Genomic DNA, 25533 nt, shown 5'->3' with positions numbered 1-25533 from the left:
GCAACCCACTCCAGTGTTCTTGCCTGGAGAATCCCAGGGATGGGGGAGCCTGGTGGGCTGCTGTCTATGGGGTCGCACAGAGTTGGGCATGAATGAAGTGACTTAGCAGCAGCAGCAGTTTATGACACACCCAAAGAAGGCAATCATCTCTTCTGGAAGAGCTTACAGTTTTGTTAAGCAGATAAACTATATGTATATAGCTGCAATCATAAGAGCAAGGAATAAGAACTGTTCACCAATCAAGGGCTAATATGGGGTGGACAGGTACAGACTACAGTGCCATTAGCATATCCCTGTTAACAGTTAAAATGCACAAAACTATGTTTGAGACTGCTCCTCTCTTTCCCTCTCCTTGGCATCCCCTATCCAACAGACTTCCAAAAACTAACACTTGGGAATTTCTTTCTCTTTCTCTTTTTCTGGGGTGGGGAGGGGCGGGGAGGGGTGACAGCTGTACCACGTGGTTTGCAGGATCTTAGTTCCCCAACCAGGGATGGAACCCAGGGCTACGACAGTGAAAACACTGAGTCCTAACCACTGGAATGCCAGGGAATACCCTAACATGTGGAAATTTCAAGAGGTGCTATTTTTGTGATTCTATTCAACTATATCTGACCAGAATTCAGAATCGAACAGGGCATTCTGCCAGAATTTCAGTAACAGACAAACCAACCAAAAGTAGAGTGAAGCTCTTCATGAGAGTCAAGGACAGATGAACTTTTTGGGATTCAGATTCATTCTGGGTCATTCCTCTATCAGGGTGAAGTTTCATCCAAAACATTTCTGTTCGAGAATAGCTTCAAATTCACATCAGGAGCAACCCATGACTTCAACCCACCAAATGACTAGATTCACGTTACATCTACTTTAGTCTACACTAATACAAAACACTGATATGCACACACTACTGTAAGAATAAAAACAAGCAAAAACCAGGAGTATCTACATCTTGGTCCCTTGGAGTTGTTCCTGAATCTTATCAGGAAGGCAGAAAGTCATCTGCTATCATTATGATGCCAGCATAATACCACCCAAGAAACCATCACATTATAAGAACATTCCCCACCAACAAGACAGTTTTTAATGCAAGTTTTGGAAACACAAAATAGCCAAATGAAGGCCTTTATGTAGATTTTAGCTTAGGTTGGAAAAGACCCTGATGCTGGGAGCGATTGGGGGCAGGAGGAGAAGGGGACGACAGAGGATGAGATGGCTGGATGGCATTACCGACTCGATGGATATGAGTCTGGGTAAACTCCGGGAGTTGGTGATGGATGGGGAAGCCTGGCATGCTGCGATTCATGGGGTCACAAAGAGTCCGACACGACTGAGCGACTGAACTGAAGCATGTTTAATGAGTTTTGTGGTTGTTCTGGTAAACTACCAATTCTATGAAATAAGCCTTAATAACAAAAGTAATTCTGAAGTCTTAAGAAAAATTTCCTGTTAACAGTAAAGTCCAGAAGCTAAAAGGCTGTAACCCAGTGACCCCACTTTCATGGATACACTTTAAAGAAACATATACAGAAGAGACATGTGCAAAGACTTTAATGGTGACATGAGGAGTAAAAATTGAAAACATAAGTGTTCATGAGTACAAATATATGTAAATGAACAGTTACATGATGAAAAACTTTACAACAGTTAAATGTGTATGTATATACCTCAACATAGATCAAATTTTAAAATAAGAGTAAAAACAAATTGCAGAAATACATATATATCATTTCTAAAACTACACAAAGGAACTCAGTATGGTTAAGAGCAAAGAAAAGAACCAGGTAAGCTCTTTTCTATTGCCTACGGAATGACCATGTAACCTCTTTGAGCCTTAGTGTTCTCATCTGTAGAGGGAAAATCTTTGTTCCTAACTTAAAAGAGCTTTTTGTGAGAAGCAAATGAGTTAATGTGTCAGGTGATTAGAAAAGTGCGTGACACACAATTATAACACGTATGCTCTCTAAAACAGAGCTGAATGATAATACTCTAAAGAGCAGTTGTTCATCCTGGGTGGTACAAGCAAAACTGTTTCTTATAAACTTTCCTTTTTTACATTTTTTAAATGACCCTTTTTTTGGGAATTTTTAAACGGCCCTTTTCAATGCTTCCTGCTATCTAAATCTTCTTATAGAATTCAGATTCTCAATTCATTCTCTGCAATTAATTTGGGTTTACTGAAATCACCTTTTAACTATTATCCCTTCCGTGTCTTATGTCTGTTGTCTGCTCATCTAAATAGTAAGATGGCTGTCATCTATGATTCTTAGTAGTATGGGTTTCTGAAAAGCCTAGAAATGAGCTAGCTGCAAGAATCACAGATAGATTTGCTGGCTGACACTTGAGGCTCCCTGGCTCCTTCACCCAGCCCTCCCTGAAGATTTGCAGGTCTAGGGTTAGGTCCCAAAATGTGCATCTTTAGGACGGACCCTGCAGGTGGTTCTGAGGTGAAGAAACACTGCTCTCACAAAGGGATCCTCAGACAGGGGAGGTTTGAAAAACAACACAAAATTCTTGTCCCAGTCAAGAGTCCCTTCAGTACCAAGATACCACTTACCTCCAGTAGTTGTCTCAGGTGTGAACTGAGGTAGAAAAAAGGCTATTAACCACTGGTATAATGGATTAAATAAAAAGACCATCTGAGACTATCCCTTTCTCACTCCTGAGTCACCTGTTACTTCTCAAAACTCACCTTATGCTCCCAAAGAGGATTAGAGATTTTAAGAACACTTGCAAACAAATGAAAACACTAGTATTAAAAGATTAGGAATGTAGATCAGACTTATGTGAGCAGATTAACATGACAGATTAACAAGTTACTTATACGTAAAATTACAAATTTTACAGGCTTTTAAAAACTATTAGCCCATGTGTTTTCAAGATGACTTCAACAGTTCTTAGGATTCAAGTGTAATCTCTATGAACTAAAAACAGCAATTGTACTTTTCCAAAATTATCTCATCTACTAACCCTGACTTTCTCTGGTTGTAGTTTAACTTTTCAAAGTTCAATCAGTAAAGTTACCTTCCTTCTCGAAATGTGTATGGTGAAAGCTGAAAGAAGAATGGAACTTACTGAATCCTTCTTACGAGATCGTTCTTTCTTCATTTTCCCTCCTGCTGCTCTGATGCTGACTCTGTTCTCTCCTCCCAGGTAACCCCGGCAATTAGCTGACCCACAGAAACACTTCTGTGCTTCTTTCCTGTGCAAGGAACACAAGAAAGATGTCTGTTATGTGAAGGTAAACCATAAAAACTGTTGATAGTAGTATAGCAATTACATACAAGAGAGAAGTCAATCCAACCTAAAGAAAAAAAAACAATTATTTCAAGAGATACCAACAAATCTGATACTAGCTAATGGAAATGCCTGAAAATTGCTCTTAAAAAATTCATTTTTTCCCAATCTTCTTTTATTAGCTAGACAAAACTAGCCAAGAAGTTAATAAGTAATTTCTCCATTTATGAGAGTTCCTACTAATGTATGAAAATAAGAAATCATGTATCTGTTTGGGCTAAGAACAAAATAGCTTAAATAGATCAGTATCTATTACTTACACATGAATATTTAACTGGCACACAGAACAAGATGTATTCTTATGAATACATATATAGATAATAAAATGCATAATTAGTAAAGGACACTTAGGAAACACGTGGCTATTAAAAGTTATCATTACGTAAGGATGAGACACTACTAATACATATAGTAATAAATAAATGTAACCATGGAGTCAAGGAGAAGTGGAAGAAAGAACAGGCCTAAGTTTACAGTCCTGTGTATAAATCACCTCTGCCAACTATTTACTTGGCAACCAGAGCTACCTAAGGAAAACGTGAAGGACTATTCCAAAAGCAAACTGATAGATTTTAGTATTTAACAGTAACAATCAGAGGCACAAAAATATTTGATAAATACAGCCAGGGATCACAAACAGATCTAATTTCTAGTTTCCCTTCTTTCAAAGGGGACAAGAGAAAAAAAAATGGAGCCCTATGTGGAACTCGGTCAATCTCAGCATATCTGACTATTGCCTAAATCGATTAGTTCATTAGGTGTTGCAAACGGTGATACCATCACTACCTCATTTATTAGCTAAAATATCTTTATAAAGAATTCCTCTCACAAACTGCTTGAATCTGAAATAGAATTCACTTAAGAAAGGAAGGATAAATACTTGACTTTTTTCCCTCTTTTATTTTTTAAATCAGTGGTTACTAGTAAGGGGAGATAAAGGGGAAGGGGCAGAAGATGGATAGGGGATTAAGAGGTACTAACGATTATGCACAAAATAAATAGGCTACAAGGGCTTCCCAGTGGCTCAGTGGTAAAGACTCCACCTGCCAATGCAGAAGATGCGGGTTCGGGAAGATCCCCTGGCGGAGGACATGGCAACCCACTCCAGTATTCTTGCCTGGAGAATCCCACGGACAGAGGAGCCTGGTGGGCTACAGTCCATAGGGTAGCAGAGAGTCAGACATGACTGAAGTGATTTAACACATGTTGTACACACGTAACTTCTGTACCACTGCACATCAACTATATTTCAATTTAAAAAACCATAAATTAGTTTTCAAAATCACGAATTGGTTCCTTTAAATTATGACTAATGCAGTTTTAAAGAATTATTAAACTCATGGGTTTTATATACTGTGTTTCAAACCACTGGTAGTTATTCTTATTGATGCTTAAGTCTAAATAAAAACTCTCCCACTTTCAGTAAGTGAGATTCTATTCAAATTAGTCCTGAATCCTTTGGACATGACCCTCATAATCGTTTATAACTGGTTTTCTGGCATGAGGAGATAATCCAGAGTCAATACCTGTCACAAACTTGACACCTTTCTTTTAGTGGGGTTTTATAAGACCACAATATAAATGCAAGGGGTATTCAGTGCTATTGTATCAGTTTTTGGTAGACGGAACTAGGTAACAAAAATATTTTTTCAGAGAATGATATGATATAGATGAGACAAGATTAGCCATGAGCTGATAACTGACAGATGAATTATGGCTACACAGGGATTTATTATATTGTTTTCTTTATACACATCCACACCCTGTTGACATTTCTATAACAAAAAGTTTTAAAATTACATTAGAAACATAATTATATAAATGAGGTTCAGAGGAACCTGTAGTTCCTGCACAATATCCCTTAATGGCCTGATGTGACATGTAAAAGGAAAACACTACAAGAGAACACTAGAGCTAAGAGCTGAAAGCGCATACAACTTCTTAGTAATTCACATCTAAGTTTTAGACTCCTACATCTACACAGTATTTCCCCGTCAGAAGCAGCAGAACAGAACAGAATCAATACTCACCCATATCTTTGGAACTGATAGTCAAATGTTAACTCTGAGCCTGAAGGAACCAGTTTCGTAGTAAAAAACCCAACTCTCAGTTGTCCATTCACAGTCCACTAAGGTGTTGTTTTTAAAAGAAAATAAATTAATGACTGGTTAATCTTTTTTTCTTTTTTAAGATCATCATTATCTGCCTTAATTATGTATGTGTCTCTTTGGACAATAAATGCTTTTCCACACAGCAAATGGAGGAATTAAAAAAAAAAAAAGAAGTATCAATCTTACTTAATGAGCTACCAATACAGTATCATCTATAATTTATCTCTAATAAAATTAACTGCTATTTTAACTTGTTTAAAAATACATTTCCATACAGTAAGGATTCACTTGTACTAAAAACAGGCATATAGGGAATGTTTGGTATCAATGAGTACCAGACAAAGTTGTATTACTTTATACTACGTAAAAAGTAACTATTTTCTAAGATAAGATGGGGCGTGGAAACAGGAAAACAATAATGCCAAAGTTTAACTGCATGAAGCCGTGGTTATACTGCTGAGTGTACAGAAAGTAAAGCATCAGAAAAGAGCATAAAACTCGACAATTAAACTGGGGGTAAATATGCCAGAACTGGACCTTGTAATTCCAAAATATCTAAGATGTAAGTTGACTGGAGAGCTCCTGTCTAGACCATCTGAGCATGTTATGGATGAAAAACCCAGGCTTAAAGAGGTGAAGGGACACAGTAAAACTAGAGTCTCATGGCTAGACATGTGGCCACCAGCTGCAGTCAAAACTAGAACCAGAACTTAATTAAATAATTCCACACTGGGTTCTCCTATTCATTATATGTTTCGGTTCTTGGGAGAGCTACATCTATTAGTACAGAGATCAAAGAGCAAAAAATATCCAAGAGTCAAAACCACTATTTCAATATGAGAGGAAATTATTGATGTATTTTTCTAGGGAGTGAATCCATAGCTTTCTTAACCTAAAACAGAACCACAATATTCTAACGTGGATATATGTGTGTGAATATGTGTACATATGTATATATTCATATATACACACACATATATGTACATACATGCACACGCGCGCGCGCGCACACACACACACACACGTGTGTGTGTGTTTCCTAAGCTGAAAACACAAATCAGAGGGTATGGAGATCATTAATTATCTCAAAATGTTTTATCAAATTCAGTAAATGGATTTATCAAGCATGTCAACTATGTGCCAGGCACAGGGACCTAAAGATAACCAAGACCTAAAGTCTGGCCTTGTTGAGGGTGAGAAGAATACCTACATGCACACCACATATTATCTTTCTCATCTGCAGCCACTCAGTCCCTTACAAATATTAAAACCACCAAATCTGGCACCTGGATAAGACGGATATATAATTGATATAAAATCTGAATACTGCACATTGGACTTCATCAAAATTAAAATTTAGTTTCTCATTTTGGCACCTTAACAATATATAAAACTTATAGGCAAAGAGATGTGACAATTAAATGCAATTGGAGCTCCTGGATGGGATCCTAGACCAGAAAAATGACAGACGGCAAAATTTAAGCAAGGTCTTTAAAAGAGTTAATGGTTAATAGTATTTCCTGGATTGGGTAACTGTACTATGGTTACATTCAGTAGACAGTTGGGGAAGCTAATGTAGGATAGCATACAGGAACTCAGTCCTCACTATTTATTATTCTATAAATCTAAACTTATTTAAAAATAAATTTTAAGAACAGAGTAAGAAAAACTGATTAAAAATAATATCCATGGGTATCTTTGATATAGATCTAAAATTAATAGAACAGCAGTCGTGAACAAATATTTCAAACTCATATCTACCTCAACTTACTTTTTGAGTCTCACAGTTTGGTTCACAGCTGTGATTCATGAACCGGGAGCAATTTCCTTTCTGAGTGGCATCTATTATCTAGGGAAAAGGATAATTTAAGAGTTAAAAATGAGACCTTAAATATATGTGCATTTTGCAAAAGAAAAGCATCTGGCAAATTAAACACCCTTAATATCCTGTTCCTTTAGAGAACTCTCTCACATAACTTTACACATCACAGTGTCAAATATCCAGCTTCTTAATTCTCAAGAGATCTGCTATAAACATTTCACCTCTGGGTCAAATTATCTCCATATTGACCAATGTCTCATTTTCTTTTAGCTATTTCTTACATCCTATTATACTGCAAACTTACTTCATGTGTATAAAACTTCATTTTAAAATGTATGCATGAAATACCACAGTATGTAGCTCTCAAGTTTGGGTATGTATCTAAATCCACTGGAGAGCTTGTTAAAACTCTTGCTGGATCCACTCTAACAGTGAGAATCAGCAGATCCAAGGATAAGTTCCTACAACTTGCATTTCTAGATTGAACAGAGGCAGACATGAGAATCTAGCTAAATTTATTAAGCCAGTCATTAAAGAAATTGTAAATGGTGCTCCTCACTAAAAAACAACTTTTTTGGAAAACAATTTTCATAAAAGCATATTTGTGTCAATATATAATGGGCTTATCGTCACTTATTGTTACGTCCGAGGCCAGGGGCGGCGGCCAGGAGGAGCAACCCCACGTCCAAGGGAGCAGAAGGGCCTAGAGGAGCTATTCCACGTTCAAGGTCAGGAGGGGAGACGGTGAGGGATACCCCTCATGCAAGGTAAGGAGCAGCGGCTGTGCTTTGCTGGAGAAGCCATGAACAGATACCCCACGTCCAAGGTAAGAGAAACCCAAGTAAGACGGTAGGTATTGCAAGAGGGCATCAGAGAGCAGACACACTGAAACCATACTCACAGAAAACTAGTCAATCTAATCACACTAGGACCACAGCCTTGTCTAACTCAATGAAACTAAGCCATGCCCATGGGGCCACCCAAGAAGGGTGGGTCATGGTGGAAAGGTCTGACAGAATGTGGTCCGCTGGAGAAGGGAATGGCAAACCACTTCAGTATTCTTGCCTTGAGAACCCCGTGAACAGTATGAAAAGGCAAAATGATAGGATACTGAAAGAGGAACTCCCCAGGTCGGTAGGTGCCCAATATGCTACTGGAGATCAGTGGAGAAATAACTCCAGAAAGAGAGAAGGGATGGAGCCAAAGCAAAAACAATACCCAGGTGTGGATGTGACTGGTGATACAAGCAAGGTCCGATGCTATAAAGAGCAATATTGCATAGGAACCTGGAATGTCAGGTCCGTGAATCAGGGCAAATTGGAAGTGGTCAAACAGGAGATGGCAAGAGTGAACGTCTACATTTTAACAATCAGCGAACTAAAATGGACTGGAATGGGTGAATTTAACTCAGATGACCATTATATCTACTACTGCCAGCAGGAATCCCTTAGAAGAAATGGAGTAGCCATCATGGTCAACAAGAGTCCGAAATGCAGTACCTGGATGCAATCTCAAAACGACAGAATGATCTCTGTTCGTTTCCAAGGCAAACCACTCAATATCATGGTAATTTTGCCCCAGATATCACAGTATCACAGTTTTTGCCCCAACCAGTAACACTGAAGAAGCTGAAGTTGAATGGTTCTATGAAGACCTACAAGACCTTTTAGAACTAACACCCAAAAAAGATGTCCTTTTCATTATAGGGGACTGGAATGCAACAGTAGGAAGTCAAGAAACACCTGGAGTAACAGGCAAATTTGGCCTTGGAATACGGAATGAAGCAGGGCAAAGACTAATAGAGTTTTGCCAAGAGAACACACTGGTCATAACAAACACCCTCTTTCAACAACACAAGAGCAGACTCTACACAAGGACATCACTAGATGGTCAACACCGAAATCAGACTGATTATATTCTTTGCAGCCAAAGATGGAGAAGCTCTATACAGTCAACAAAAACAAGACCAAGAGCTGACTGTGGCTCAGATCATGAACTCCTTATTGCCAAATTCAGACTTAAATTGAAGAAAGGGAAAACCACTAGACCATTCAGGTATGACCTAAATCAAATCCCATATGATTATATAGTGGATGGGAGAAATAGATTTAAGGGACTAGATCTGATAGATAGAGTGCCTCATGAACTATGGACGGAGGTTAGTGACATTGTACAGGAGACAGGGATCAAGACCATCCCCATGGAAAAGAAATGCAAAAAAGCAAAATGGTTGTCTGGGGAGGCCTTACAAATAGCTGTGAAAAGAAGAGAAGCGAAAAGCAAAGGAGAAAAGGAAAGATACAAGCATCTGAATGCAGAGTTCTGAAGAATAGCAAGGAGAGATAAGAAAGCCTTCCTCAGCGATCAATGCAAAGAAATAGGGGAAAACAACAGAATGGGAAAGACTAGAGATCTCTTCAAGACAATTAGAGATATCAAGGGAACATATTCATGCAAAGATGGGCTCGATAAAGGACAGAAATGGTATGGACCTAACAGAAGCAGACGATATTAAGAAGAGATGGCAAGAATACACAGAAGAACTGTACAAAAAAGATCTTCAAGACCAAGATAATGATGATGGTGTGATCATTCACCTAGAGCCAGACATTCTGGAATGTGAAGTCAAGTGGGCCTTAGAAAGCATCACTACGAACAAAACTAGTGGAGGTGATGGAATTCCAGTTGAGCTATTTCAAATCCTGAAAGATGATGCTGTGAAAGTGCTGCACTCAATATGCCAGCAAATTTGGAAAACTCAGCAGTGGCCACAGGACTGGAAAAGGTCAGTGTTCATTCCAATCCCAAAGAAAGGCAATGCCAAAGAATGCTCAAACTACTGCACAATTGCACTCATCTCACATGCTAGTAAAGTAATGCTCAAAATTCTCCCAGCCAGGCTTCAGCAATACATGAACCATGAACTTCCAGATGTTCAAGCTGGTTTTAGAAAAGGCAGAGGAACCAGAGATCAAATTGCCAACATCTGCTGGATCATGGAAAAAAGCAAGAGAGTTCCAGAAAAACATCTATTTGTGCTTTATTGACTATGCCAAAGCCTTTGACTGTGTGGATCACAATAAACTGTGGAAAATTCGGAAAGAGATGGGAATACCAGACCACCTGATCTGCCTCTTGAGAAATTTGTATGCAGGTCAGGAAGCAACAGTTAGAACTGGCCATGGAACAACAGACTGGTTCCAAATAGGAAAAGGAGTACGTCAAGGCTGTATATTGTCACCCTGCTTATTTAACTTATATGCAGAGTACATCATGAGAAACGCTGGGCTGGAAGAAACACAAGCTGGAATCAAGATTGCCGGGAGAAATATCAATAACTTCAGATACGCAGATGACACCACCCTTATGGCAGAAAGTGAAGAGGAACTAAAAAGCCTCTTGATGAGAGTGAAAGAGGCACTGCAGATGGTGATTTTGGAAAAGCAGAGACATTACTTTGCCATCAAAGGTCTGTCTAGTCAAGGCTATGGTTTTTCCAGTGGTCATGTATGGATGTGAGAGTTGGACTGTGAAGAAAGCTGAGCGCTGAAGAATTGATGGTTTTGAACTGTGGTGTTGGAGAAGACTCTTGAGAGTCCCTTGGACTGCAAGGAGATCCAACCAGTCCATTCTGAAGCAGATCCGCCCTGGGATTTCTTTGGAAGGAATGATGCTGAAGCTGAAACTCCAGTACTTTGGCCACCTCATGTGAAGAGTTGACTCATTGGAAAAGACTCTGATGCTGGGAGGGATTGGGGGCAGGAGGAGAAGGGGATGACAGAGGATGAGATGGCTGGATGGCAGCACTGACTCAATGGACGTGAATCTGAGTGAACTCTGGGAGTTTTTGATGGACAGGGAGGCCTGGCGTGCTGAGATTCATGGGGTCACAAAGAGTCGGACACAACTGAGCGACTGAACTGAACTATTGTCACTTTTAAATGGTTTAATAAAAAAATATTTTCAACTTCTCAGCTTTTAATATATTGATAAATATAATCCACATAAACAAAAGCTCTTTAGGAGACAGTGATTTTTAAGAATTGTAGTGTGAAACATGCATGTTTACATTTACATATACATGTAAATACTTCTCCCTCATCCTTTTTTTAAGCAAATAGAAAAAAACTATACACATTGTTCAGCTCCTTATTTTTGCCACTTATATTTCAGTGGCAATATTATATTGATATTATAGTCCATATCAATGATCCCTTTCAAACTCAACAATTTCCAGATCTGCTTCAAAACAAACATATTCATGCCACTTACCTCATCATTCTTCAGGGCCATGAAATAGTAGTGGATGTTTTTGTTTCGTGCATACTCCTTTACCCGGGCTTTAAACTCTTTATGATCAAGTACCTCTCCACAATATTCCAGGACAAAGGTGTTCCTGGCCAAAAAAAGGAAAAGAAGTCTGTTAGTTTTCTCTAACATTTATCAATAGTCATGATTAAGCTCCCTTCTTGGCTTCTTTCAGTTAGCTTCTACCCTTGATTGTTCTTTAGTAGTTACTCATCTGTTTCTTCTCTATTGAAGGTATTAATTCTCAGTCTCTTCTCTCTCCCTTTATAAAAGCTCATTCTCACCAATGATTTCAAGTATTACCTCCATGTAAACAAATACTTCTCTATGCCTTACTCCCAAGTTCTGACAAGAAATGACCTACCTGGAAGTTTTCTCTAATCCTTACAAAATACATATGCCCTGGGAATTCCCTGGGCCAGTGTGTAGGACTTGGTCTTTCACTGCTATAGCCTGGGGTTCATTCCCTAGTCAGGGAACTAAGACCCCCCAAGACACAAAGCAAAAAAATAAAGGAACATGCCCTAACATTAACCACTGGCATTCCCTGGTGGCTCAGTGGTAAAGAATCCACCTGCTAATGCAGGAGCCATGGATTCCATCCCTGGTCCAGGAAGATCCCCTGGAGTAGGAAATGGCAACACATTCCAGTATTCTTGCCTGGGAAATCCCATGACGAAGAAGCCTGGTGGGCTACAGTCCATGGGGTCACAAAGAGTCAGACACGACTAAGCGACTGAACCACAACAAATACCCAAGAGACTTTTTAAATGTAAAAATGCAAATCATTTGTATTTGTTATGATATACTGACAAAATCAGTATATTTCTTTTTTTCGGGGAGGGGGGCCATGCTAAAAAAAATGCTATGCTTAAAAAAAAAAATGCTATGCTTAAAACTTTCTTTAAGAAGCCGGAAACAAATACTTAGAATAGTTAAATCCACAGAAATGGCAGATTTAGAGGTTGCCAAAGGTTGGGAAGAGGGAGCAACAAGGAGATTCTGCTGATTGGGTTAAGGGGTTTCCTTTAGGGGTGATAGAAATTTCTGTAACTAGACAAAGGTGATAGCTGCCCAACATCTGGTGATGCTCAATTGGTCAGTTGTATCAGACTCTTTGCAAGCCTTTGGACTCTGTCCATGCCTGAAAAATCTCATGGATGGAGGAGCCTGGTGGGCTACAGTCCAGAGGGTCACAAAAAAAATCAAACATGACCGAGCAACTAAACACACAACAACATTAGTTCAACCTGGACAGCACTGCCTTCCATTTCTACAACCTAAAACTGGAGGGTTTGGTAGGGATTTGCTTGGTTTTTTGGTGGAGTCTGTCATATTTTAACACTAACTAGTAGTTTTGTTCCAAACACCTACTTACACTGTGTACATCTGACAGTATGTCCTTGTTAAGTGGGAATACTCTAAAAGTGAACATCTAAATAGCTTGGAATCAGAAGTTTATAAAACTGGTATTACCATCAGCATATGGAAGTTACATGAGTGAAGGTGTCAGAAACATGGCAACATTAAGTCCTAGTATATTTTACCAAAGCAGGGTTCTTTGTGAGTAGCTGAGGAAAGCTCAAGAGCTTTAGGAAATTTTAACCTGCTATGTGAACCAGTCACGGACTTTCTCCTCTCCCATTTCCTTCTTCACAAAAGAAACGGATTTCTGAGCCAACGAATAGTCTCTGTTGCATATAACAAGAATTTATATTTAAGTTGAAGCTATGTTAGTGCAGACTCTGCCAAAAGACAATAGTATCCATTACTACCCCATAACAGAAGTTTATGTCCAAACTGGAGTTTCTTTAAAAAATAAATACATTAAAAAAAAAAAAAAAGATTCTCCAAAAGAGAACCCTGGCTAGCTTCAGTAGAATAAAATCTGCATCTAGATCAGAGTTAGTGACTTTAGAAACGCAGTGGACCGCCTTGGGAAATACTGAGTGTGATGTCTAATAATAGACAAGAGAAGCTTGTCTATTATTTATTTAAAATATTATAATGGATCCACTGAGTTTGGATATGGAATATATTTAGATGATTCTGTGAGATATGTTTCAAAGAAACAATTTAAAAATGGTTATGAACCAAGATATTGTGATAATACTTTGTAGAAAAGAGAAATATGACGTTTCTACTATTTACTTTTTTTAAATGAAACATGTTTTTCTGATTGGTTCTCAAAAAGATAAGAGTGATATGAATATCAATTCCGACCTTTCAAAAGATACATGAGGATTCCTGTCAGAAAACTAAAGTACCTGGTTGCTTTGAATTCTCACAATAAAAAGATTAAAACCCCTCACCCCATTCCAATTCCCATTCAAATGTGGCCATACGCTTAGGATTCTGAAAGAATAGCTGTGCTTTAGTCACCAGAAGCCAGCAACTGTTTTATTTTCTTCCTTTATTCCTTTGATGTATTTTAAAAAATTCTTCCATCATAAACACATGTAATCTATATATACTCAACTTTAAAGAAAAAGACAATCAACTTTCATAAGAATACTTAAATACTACGTATAAAAAATGAGTGGGTAAAGGAAATACTGAATATGGTAGAAAATAAACTGTTTTATTACATTACATATAAAAGTAACATGAGTTAGAAGGCAACATGTATTCATTCAAAAATGTTTACTGTTTATCAAGTATGCTTTAATTCTCTATTCTAATATCCTTAGACACTCTTCACCACTCTTATCCCAACTTATATAGATTCACTGTTATAGATTCTGTCCTAACTCCTTTTTACAGAATTTCATGGGGATTTTGGGGGTCTACACAAATACTTGGTAATTACTTGGAATTAAAGGTAATGTGACTATCAGACAAAGAAGGACTTGCCTATTCCAAACATCACAAGGGACAAACTGCTCTCTCAAATATATAGAGAAGAGATTTCTATTTAATTTCCTAAAGTGAATTAAAAAAAAAAAAAAAAAAAACTAGCTACCAAGCGTCATTCTGCACAATAATCATTATTAAACTTTAGTGTAATAGGCAAATTATTTTCCTAAAAGGTATCTAATCAACTTCAACAATACAAATGAAATGAAAGATGATCAAAACCTAACTTACGAAGGAAGGTCTTTAGCAGCTCTCAAGCCCCAGCCTTTCTTTTCCGTGAGGATGACTTCCACATCTGCATGCTGTTTCCTCTGAAACCGTCTATTGGAACAATAATCCCCATTTGGACACCGAGAAGAACTGAAAAGAGACAGCGAGAAAATTAATTCTCCAAAGCAGCAAAAGAACTAAAAACGTGTTCACTAGAATTATGTAAATATATCTGTATCTTTATGGCATAATCAGCATATGTGTGGTAAATCTCCAAGTGACCCTTCCTCAATAATTCTTCCCATTATGAAGGGACTCCTTAGAACTGAGTGCCTACACTGTTAGTTAAACACATGGTACCCGAAATACAGTCTCTCAACTAGTCACTACCCCTCCCTCAGTGTTAAGACACATTTCCAGACTGCATGGAAGCCTGCGGGACTCTGACAACTATGCAGAGCTAACTTATTCTCAATCGGTGCGCCTTCTCTTATATTCCACTCATCACTGATTTCATCTTTTGAATGTACCTAACTACTTGAGCTACATGTAAGCAAAACCAAAGTCATTGTTAAACATATCCTTGTTCAGAGTAAGCACAACATGAAGAAGCAAGGTTCCTCCATAATGGATTCTGGAATAAAATAAAAAATTTACTGAATTCTTAATAGTCCAAAGCTGACGGGCTCCTCTGCCCATGGAATTTTCCAGGCAGGAATACTAAAGTGAGTTGCCATTTCCTACTTCCAAGGATTTTCCCGACCCAGGGATGCAACCTGCATCTCTTGCATCTCCAGCACTGGCAGGTGGATTCTTTACCACTAGCGCCACTTGGGAAGCCCCCTTATACTATAAAGCACCTTAATAATCTTTTGATGGTTAAAAATGATACAATTTTCATTCTGATTGTTTTTTAAAAATCACATTTTTTAATGTAAAGATATTTACTATTTACATGAAAAATACTGAACCAAATGTCTATCAATAGAAGATTAATAATTACACGTTAACTATGAATAGAATACACAATATAGTCAAGGGAAAGATTTGGGTAGGTCAAAATATGTAGCTCTGACTAGGTCTCCAAAACATATTAAAAGCATGGGTGGCAAGTGAGGGGGAACAAAGTTTCATAAACTACATACAGTAAGAATTTCATTTTTACACACACAAAAAAGGAAATGTCTACCTCTGCTGCTACAGGCATAAAAATTATCTGGAAAGACTACAAACAGAGGGATTGAGGCTTACAACAAGACATTTTACTTTAAGCACTTTTGAAATGTTAGGATTTTACTTCATTTTATAGTAAAAATTTAAAAATACCAACACTGACTTCTCAGGACATGAACCTTACAAGAGATAAAAGGAGACTCGGTAAAAATTAATATTGCTATGTCAGCATTAGGGCTACCTTACAGAGCACTTTCAGTGTGTATCATAATCTAATGCACAATGTGAGGGAAATCTGTCTCCTTATAAACTGGAGACTGGAGTTTTCATCTCTAGTTTCACATGGGAGATTTCATGGCTCATAAATACTCAACAGTAGGTAGGAGGAGAAAAGTCAAAATTTTACTCTTAATAATTCTTCTCAATATTTAGAGACATTTAATAGAATAACTGAGCAAAAGCAGAGCATTCTGATTTACTTACCATTCAATCATGAGAAGACGATTAAGACAATCTTCCCCACATGCTATTTCACCTTGAGCTCTTTCATCTTTAGAAAGAGGTGTACACTCACATTGCATTCGCTTAATATCCCGATGGGATTTATTCTTCTTTCTATTAGGTAAAATTTTATTAAAATTGGTTAAATAAATGTCCTAGCAATGATACAATATACACAGTCAAAAAATGCCAAATTTCATTTGTTTTCCCTTTAATGATTCTGGTTAAGTCAATCATTTAAAAAGAAAAAATGTTGAACCACTAAGCATTTATGAGACTGAAAACACAAAGAACTGTGTTACAAAACAGATGAGAGGCAACCTCAGTCTTGGCAAATGGGAAGATGGGATAAGCTCAAGTCTATCGTCTTCTTTCCTGCTGCTGCTGCTAAGTCGCTTCAGTCGTGTCTGACTCTATGCGACCCCACAGACAGCAGCCCACTAGGCTCCTCTGTCCCTGGGATTCTCCAGGCAAGAATATTGGAGTGGGTTACCATTTCCTTCTCCAATGGATGAAAGTGAAGTCCCTCAGTCATGTCTGACTCAGTGACCCCATGGACTGCAAGCCTACCAGGCTCCTCCGTCCATGGGATTTTCCAGGCAAGAGTACTGGAGTGGGGCGCCATTGCCTTCTCCGTCTTCTTTCCTAGTCCTTGTCACCCAAGCCTTAAATTCTGAGCAGTTTCAAGTTAGTACTCATATTTGGCTCCAGAGGAAAATTGGAAAACTCATGAATATCAGGTAATAACACAGCTGATTAATTCAAGTTAAGTTTAAGAATCAGTCCTTATGGACTTCTTTGTGGTCCAGTGGTTAAGACTTCATGCTTCCACTGCAAGGGGGTACAGGTTCGATCCCTGGTAGGGAAACTAAGATCCTGTATGCTGCCATGTGGTCAAAAAAAAAAACCAATCAGTCCTCATGGTTATACAAATAATAGTTGAGATACTAGGCTGAGGAAGATAAGGGGCTGCTAAAAAACAAAACAAACTAAAAAAAACAAAAATAGGAGTTTTAAATCAAGAATCTACCTCAATCAAACCCTTTAGAGACTCCTTCAGCAACATCATTTTTGTGCAAATCCTGTTTAAAAAAAATTCAAGGACAGATGAATAAGTTCCCCTTCTTAAGATCAGGGAACTATGACTTACTCTTCAACTAACAGACAAGTGAAGCACAGCTGCTGCTCTAGGAGACTGTCTTAATCTCCTAACTGATCTGCTTTCACCTTCAACATTAGTTCTTCTACAGTCCCAGTTTTAGAAAGTACCTAACCAGGGTCATGAGAGTTTTCACCAAGTTGCAATAATAAGAATGATTCATCTGGATCAATTTAAGACATAATTCATTAATACACATAAGAATATGCTTTGCCTGAAGAAAGATGACTAAAGATAAACAAAATACCTTCTTGCAAGTACTTAAAAGCTATATATAAAAGCAGTAGTTTTATTTTGCATTGCTCCAGAAGGCCAGATGAGGACTAACGAGCCCAGATTTCTTTCAGGTAAACCTATTTTCACTACACATAAGAATGCTCATACTTGACAGTAACTTGTTTTCTCAGTGGGTTCTACAAATGCCCAGCATATGTCAAGCACTTTAAAATGTTGCATATGTGCTAAGTTGCTTCAGTTCTGTCCAACTCTTTGCAACCCTATGGACTGTGGCCTGCCAGACTCCTCTGTCCAAGGGATTCTCCAGGCAAGAATACTGGAGTGGGTTGCCATGCCCCTCTCCAAGATTTAAAATGTTGTATATATATATATAAATGCCTCCCCCTCTAGAAGGCCCTCAAATGCCTCTCACCAACCAAATTTATTGTGTATAGTCTTATATGTATCTGAAACTCACTGCTAAATAAAATCCAGAGAGTTGGGTTAATTTTATTTCTATTCCTGTACAAAGATCATGTAAGTTGCATGACTCTACTCACAAAATACCTAAGGAGTACTACTTAAAATAGTCAATATTTTGAAGTTAAACCTAATTTACAACTAGATACAAATGAATGTTACTATAAGAGGCTCTTTTTATCCTTCAAAAATAAAGTTTTGTTTTGTTTTTTTTTAATAGGAAAAACTTCTGATGGGTCTAACGTTAAGATGAAGTCTTTTACCTTTTCCACAGTGGAAAATGTCTTCATTTTAAAAAATTCTGAATGCTTAAAGGGATGATGGCTAAGTTGATTCTCAACTAGAGGAGAAATTTCCAAAAGGAGGTAGGTGATTAGGAGACTATAAACTTTTTAAACACATATTCAACATATATTTACATTGAGAAAATTAAGACTGTCAGAAAGAGGTGAAAGAAAGTTGACCAAAAAGCTCTGCTCTAGAGGATTATGTTTTCATTAGCCTATTCTCATTATACCTTATTTCATGTGAGGGATTTTACCATTTATTTCCTAAAAACTCATCTTATTGCCAAGTTTAATCTATTATCATCAGATTTTAAAACATGACAAAAGAACACTGTGTTTCAATCTAGTTCTAGTTTGTAAAGTACCTAAAGATATTTTTCAAAAATCTTCACAATGAAGAAAAAAAAAATCCAGCATAACTTTTTTCTTCTCTGGAGCTTTGTTCCACTTTCTATTCCAGGTTCACATGTAAAAAGAAATTTAAGAAAAACTGGGCTGCTCTATATACTTTGGTTTTAATGTACTTCTAGAACCAAAGAGGTAAAAGGAGGAAAAAAAAAAAAAAGCAGACATCCCCTCCCTGAGAGGAAAAAAAAAATTGAGGGAGGGACTCTAACACCACCAAATCTAAATAGGCAAATATACTTTTTAGATTTTTTAATTTACATTTTATCACACAACATATTTCACAAAACTGAGCTCATATATTAACTTTTGAAAGCTAAGTTTTTTCCTACAAAAAGAGGTTAAAACTTCTCAGACAAGTATTAATTTGGCTTACCTTTCTGTTAAATAAACATTTTCTTCAATCAGATCAAAGTAACAAGGCATCTTCCCTTGCTTGGCATATTCCTTCCACCGCTGGGGGTCCCTGAAGTCCTCCATGACACAGGAAGGCCCAACCAGCGCTGAGCCGAGAGGCACTGCTGTCTCTCCCTGCTCTATCTCCATTCGAACTTTCTTTCTGTCCTGAAGCTCACCATCACTTTCAGAATCACTCTCCAATTCCTGTCTTCTTTTTTTAAGAGGCCCTCGATCTTTCATATCATTTCTGTCTAAGTTTTTCAGAAGATCTTTCTTCTCATTCACAGCCAAAGAGTCCTTAATGGAATTGCTGCTTATTTCAGGTGCTTGCACTGAACCCTTGTCCTTCTGAAGGGACAGAAAAAATTTACTGGACTGACTTGAAAAGTGAGATCCTCCACGTTGATCCCAATTCTCCTCCTCTTCTCGGTCATCTGTTAAGGAATCTGGTACCTGCCCTTGAATTCGATCATACACGACCCCAGCTCCTGGCGGTCTACTTGCTGATCTTGGGTCCCAGTAGCCGTTGCCTTGCCAGTGACTGCGTGCCCCGCTACACTGCTCTGCACTTTGCTGATACTTGTGTCCACCGCAGGCTCCATAGCTGCTGTCAGGTTGCTGATACGTGGTGGTAGGCTTTTCTTGTTGAGAGAAGTCCCACCCTAGGTTTCTGAGCTCCTCTGATGAACGGAAGCCATCCACTCGGGAGATCTCACAAGAAGAAAAACTTGAGTCTGTTTTTCCCAGTCGACTATCTGGCCTGTTAGGAAAAGTAGTCTGTTGCCGAGACTTATTTGAGACATCTTCAAAATCATCAGAAGAATAAACTGGTAGCTCTTCCTGCTGCTGAGAAACTATTTTAGCTTTCACTGTTTCCTCAGAATTTGAATGACCTAGAGGGTCGGATTTTATGTCTGGATGACTTGTACTATCAACCCCATCACTCTGCGGATGAGCAATTTCAGGCAGGTGATTATCTATCTGTTTTCGGCTGGGCTGTATAAAAGAAATTTCGGAATTTTTCTCTGCTGCTTTATGAAAGAAGAACTTCTCAGTTTGAGGACAGGCTTTACTTGTTATACTCTCAAATTTTTCCTCATATGAATGTCTCCTTGGCTCCAATCTCTCATCTTCCCAGTGATCAGAATAGTGTCTGTAACTCTGACTGCTCCGAGAAGAACAAGGACTAGTTTCTTCCATGGTCAAAGTAGAATTCTTTGGCACAACCACAACAGACTGAAGACGGTTTCTTGGAATACTGCTATCATCAGAATCTGTATCCTCTGAATCACTTTCATCACTTGAACTTTCGGAAGAACCAGAATAATCTTCATGGACAGTAGATACAATCTCTGAGGCATGACCACTACTGTCACATTTTAAGGTATATGTTATACCATCACTGTCCTCCATAGTTAAATTCAAATCACAAGAAGAAAATACAACTTCTGAGTCATCAGAAGTATGTGCATGTCCTCTTCCACCTTCTTCATCTAAAGAGATCTCTGGTCTTCCTCTTCTATCAGGCAATAAAGAATTCCCCTTCTTCGTGAGCCTCCTGCACACATTTCTCAGACAGTCCATTATTATGCCTGTTATCCCATGAAGCAAATCCCCTTCCTGAATCAGGAAGGTCACTACCTACTTCTATTACTGTTTCTTTCTCTGCATGCTTTAAAAACTCTGAGTTTTTACTCTTCGGCACAGCATCCAAAACTGGAGATATATTCTCTCCACACTGCAAGAGAGTTAAACTGTTCACTTTTATTCCTGGGGGAAGACTCTGAAGAGATGAAGCAATACATGAGCTCCCTGGAGTATGATATAAGTCATCAAAATGATTAACAGAAGCTGAACTAGTACTACCAACACTCTGCTTATATTCTCCACATGCAAATTTTGAGTGCTGATCAATTAGATTTCCATTATCACATATACCTGTTTTTGATTTCAAATGCACATTCATAAAGCTATTTGAAGACATCTTCGTGACTAAAGGCTCAATATTTTCAGCTCCGGAATGACATGAAGAAGGGTGGTTGTCATTTGAAGTACAGTATATATCTGAATCTTTGGTTTTACAGCAAGAAACTCTCACCTCAACTGGTTCTTTAACAACTGTTTTGGAATAATCCATAGTCATAACTGGCAAAGATATGAGTTGATCTTGGTGTGGTGACACTAGAGGTTCTGTTTCTCTAAATGGGCTTTCTGACTTACTATGCTTCATGCAAGTATCATCCAAGTCTTTTTCTTTACATCTATTAATATTCTGAAATCCATTTGATGAAAGCATGCATGTTTTGACCAAGGGGGATACCTCTGATCCAGTCACACTATCATCAGAAGACATCAAAACAGTGTCATGTTTAGAAGTGCAAAATGCTGCCAAATCAGATTCTGCCCCTGGAGACCCATTTATATTTAATTCTGTGGGACAATAACTTCTTAATTGATCATTCTTCACTTTACATAAAGAGTCTACTTCCTTAATACTATCATGGCTATCATGTCCTATAAATTCAGACTTAAAAACAGGTGATCCATCTAGCTTTTTAAAAGTAGGTGAATCATTTAATCGATTTGATGGAGACGGAGACCGAGTCTTCTCTCTCTCAGGAATTTTACTAATCACTCTTAATTCACTACCTTTTGAACAAGGAGTCTGTAAACTAAAAGAATGAGACTGTTTGGTTTCCTCATTCAATTCTGTACAACAGAAAGAATTTTTAAATTTATCAGACTTGGATACAGGTTTTGAAGGGGCAGATTTGTAACGGGAAGCATTGTTATCATGCTTGGAATATGATGACCCCCGTCGGAATCCGAGTTCATTGGGGGGAGAACAGCATCTTTTCATTGCTTCATTTTCTGAAGTCCTTTTGGATTCTCTTTCTAATTTGGAAGAATACTTTCCCCTTTTCTCAGTCTCTAAGTAAGAGGACTCAGTTTTACACTCTCGGTCAGACTTAGAATAGGATGATGATGTCCTTAGGTTTCTGTAAGAGGAAGAATGAGATGAGGTGCGCCTTGAATATGTCTTCTTATACTCATCTTCTGAGTCAGAACTCTCTCTCGCCCTGCTATCTGTATATGCCCGAGAATAGCGAGTCCTTTCTCGATAGGGGGAACTCCTATGGTAGCGACGATCAGAGTCATAATAATGGGATCGTTCTGACCGAGAATAAGATAAACTAGTTCTAGAGCCTCTGTCAGATCTAGACCGAGATCTGCTCCTCCTTCGTTCTCTCTCTCTACAGCGAGAAGATATATACCGAGTATCTCTTTCAAGTTTTGAGTAGCTAAAATATTTATCATCTCTCTCTGTTTTAGATCGTGAAGATTTCCCTAAATCCTCACTTTTTAAAGTTGCTAAGCTCTTTTTTGAATCTCTTTCTCTGTCAATGTTTGCTGAAAATTTTAAATCATGCGATCTTTGACTTGAGGAAGTCCGTACAGAATCTTCATCAGATTCTGAACCAAGAAAGGTGCCTTCAGATTGTGAGGATTTCTTCTTAGAACCTGTTTTTTTAGAGCCCAGACTACTCTTAGAACTATCTGGAGTTTCTTCTTCCTTCCCAATATGGGAATCTTCTTTTTGTGAAGGAATATCTGCTTGCTCATTCAAACTGTGAGTTATGTGTTCTTCTGAACTATTAGATACAGGGTCCTGTTTAGTGTCCACTTCTGATGATTCTGGTACAATTGTTACTGGTGGCTCCTTCAAGGCTCTAGCAGCTACATCTACGGGTGCTGTCATCAGAACTGTAACTGGTGTGTGTGGCAAGGCCACTGGCTCTGTTACTGGTGCTGGTGATGAGGGTGTTGTGGCTTGGGGAGGTGGAGGTGGTGGAGGTGGAGATGAGGGTGGCGAGTCTACAGTTGTTGATTCTGCTCTGACTGCTGGTAATGGTGCCATGGGAGGAGATGGAGATGCCACTGCTGTGGTGGCAGTCAGCAGTGGCCTGGATGTTACATGAAGCAGATGTTTCTTAAAATGGATTTTGCCCAATTCTACCCTTGATTTCGGTGGCGAAGATTCTTCTGTAGTAGATAATGTATCTCCAATGTCCGTCTTAACTTTAGGGGTCGAGTCTACTTGAAGAGGTACAACTGGGGAATTTGGAGTATCATTTTGCTTTTCATTGCCAAGTGCAGTCAGAAACCTGTTCTGCAAAGTTTTCTTTGTAAGGCTGAAGCTGAATGACACCTTCTGTCGTCCCTGTTCCTCCAAATTAACTTTTGTCTTGGTGCCTTTGGGCAAAAACCGACTAGAAGCAACACCTTTGAACATTGGTCCTTTGATGAAACCTGTTTTCGGCACATTTTCAATCTTTGCCTAGGAATGAACAAAAAGAGCAGTTACTACTACAATAAAGTTACTTTTAAATGGCTAGCATCGCAGTTTACAATGTCAGAGAAACGAAAAGTCCTTTTTAATGACAAAAACAGCATGAATTTCATTAAGCTATAAAAGTATTAAAAAAAATCCTCTTTATTATGGAAAATTTTAAACATACCCATAGGTAAAATAGTTTAATAAACCTCTAAGTACCCATCCCCAGTTTCAACTAATCCAAAAATTATCCATATTTTTCTACTCTTATTGTCTCTTAAAGGATTTTACAGTTTTAGAACTATTTTCCAAGCAGAATTTTAAAAATAATCTGATGTGTATTTCAACATACACTATAAGAGGACATGTGGATAGACAGCAATAGCTAACATCTCCAACATGAAAATACTTTGTTCTTGTCCCTATCCTGTAAGAAACATCGTAAGTCATTACAACTAGTGGTCTTCTGGCATCACACAGAATCATCACTTGAAGGGACTACCTGAGGGGACTTCCCTGGTGGTCCAGTGGCTAGGGCTCCACACTCTTAGTGCAGGTGGCCCGGGTTCCATCCCTGATCAGGAAACCAGATCCCACATGCCACAAGTAAGAGCTCACATGCTTCCACCAAATATCCTATGTGTTGCAGCTAAGACCCAGTGCAGCCAAAGAAACAAACAGATTAAAAAAAAAAAGAGTCGCTTGGGTACTTGGTAGAAATATAGATCTGTGTCCAAACTTCAGGAAATATCAATTCAATAGCTCTAAAGTGAACAAGAAGCTTGTTTTGTTTTCTGAAAACAAGCATCTCAGGCAATTCTGAGGGACTTCCTAGATGTGGGGAACCGCTGGTACAGAGCAGTTTCCCACCTCATTCATTCTACAGATGAGGTAACCAAACCAAATGAGAACCAGGCCTTTCTGCCTTCCTGGAAATTACTGTCCTGGCACATTACCACTACATCTGCTGGACCCCATACATACCCAGGCCAAGCGGACTTATCGTATTACCCTACTATAAGCAACAACTACAAAGTATATATTTAAGAAGGCTCTACCCTTCATTATTTGCCAAACCACCAAAGGAACTGGTGGGCTTCAGAAGCTAAAGGCTTAACCTCGGTTGTAGACAGAACATCAGAAAAGTCTACAGCAACAAACTCAAGTCTAAATTAAAGATAGTACACTTGCCATCTACATTTTTCTAATTGATGTTCTTTAATCAACTCTGGCTATTTAAGAGAACAGTTTTCTACTTCAACGTGGTAAAAATCTGAAATCAGTTTTCAAAAATTATACAGTAACCATTCAGGTGGGAAAGTAAACATTTTTACATGCATTATCACAGAGCAGTGGTCTTCAAATATTTCTTAAGAAAGAGAATTCACTGTTCAAATTAAATCTTAAACGGAAGCTCAGTGCATAAAAACTGTCTTAAGTTGCTAGCTTCCTTTACCTTGACAAAAGGTCTTGAAGCTTGAAAGTTTAAAAACCATTTTCATGAAATCTACAACATCCCCACTGGAATGAATTATTACAGATTCAAAAACAAAATTAAGCAAAAACTATTACTTCATTTCATATTCAAAATGATAGCTAAATTTTGAATGTTTTCAATCTCATAATCACTGAATACCTAATTAAATTACACTTACCTCATTTTCTTCTTCTCTATTGTCATCCAGCCAAGAAAGCATGCAAAAGAATAAAAAAGAAATCATAAATACTTAAAATGGAATGAAATGTAAGTTTTTTTATTAAAGCTTAGGATACATACAACCTCCAGGTATATTCTAAATGGGTTATCTGTCCCTTCATAGCCTTAGTTACATTTAGTATAGCAAATATTCAATGAAGATAGTGTTATGCACTGTGCTAGGTGATGGAGAGAAAAGGTGATTAAAGCAGAGTCCTTCCCCTCAAGCAGCTCTTATGGTTCTCTGTAAACATAAAATATAATTGTTCTAAAAGTAATT

The 25533-nt window shown here is 38.2% G+C and overlaps 1 protein-coding gene across 1 annotated transcript in view; it reads right to left on the bottom strand.

Moving 5' to 3' along the window:
- SETD2 (SET domain containing 2, histone lysine methyltransferase) overlaps window positions 1–25533 on the bottom strand; it is an 83044-nt gene that overhangs the window by 34286 nt on the left and 23225 nt on the right. Inside the window, 9 exon segments of the mRNA XM_024983287.2 lie at window positions 3073–3199; window positions 5325–5422; window positions 7177–7254; window positions 11500–11623; window positions 14623–14751; window positions 16258–16389; window positions 19199–20763; window positions 20765–23560; window positions 25213–25228. Of these exon segments, the coding sequence (XP_024839055.1) occupies window positions 3073–3199; window positions 5325–5422; window positions 7177–7254; window positions 11500–11623; window positions 14623–14751; window positions 16258–16389; window positions 19199–20763; window positions 20765–23560; window positions 25213–25228 (5065 nt within the window).

This window comes from Bos taurus, chromosome 22 (genome assembly GCF_002263795.3).
Source record: "Bos taurus isolate L1 Dominette 01449 registration number 42190680 breed Hereford chromosome 22, ARS-UCD2.0, whole genome shotgun sequence".
Classification (NCBI taxonomy): Eukaryota; Metazoa; Chordata; class Mammalia; order Artiodactyla; family Bovidae; genus Bos; species Bos taurus.
Note: the sequence above shows the minus strand (reverse complement) of the source record. Positions and strands in the feature narration are given on the sequence as shown.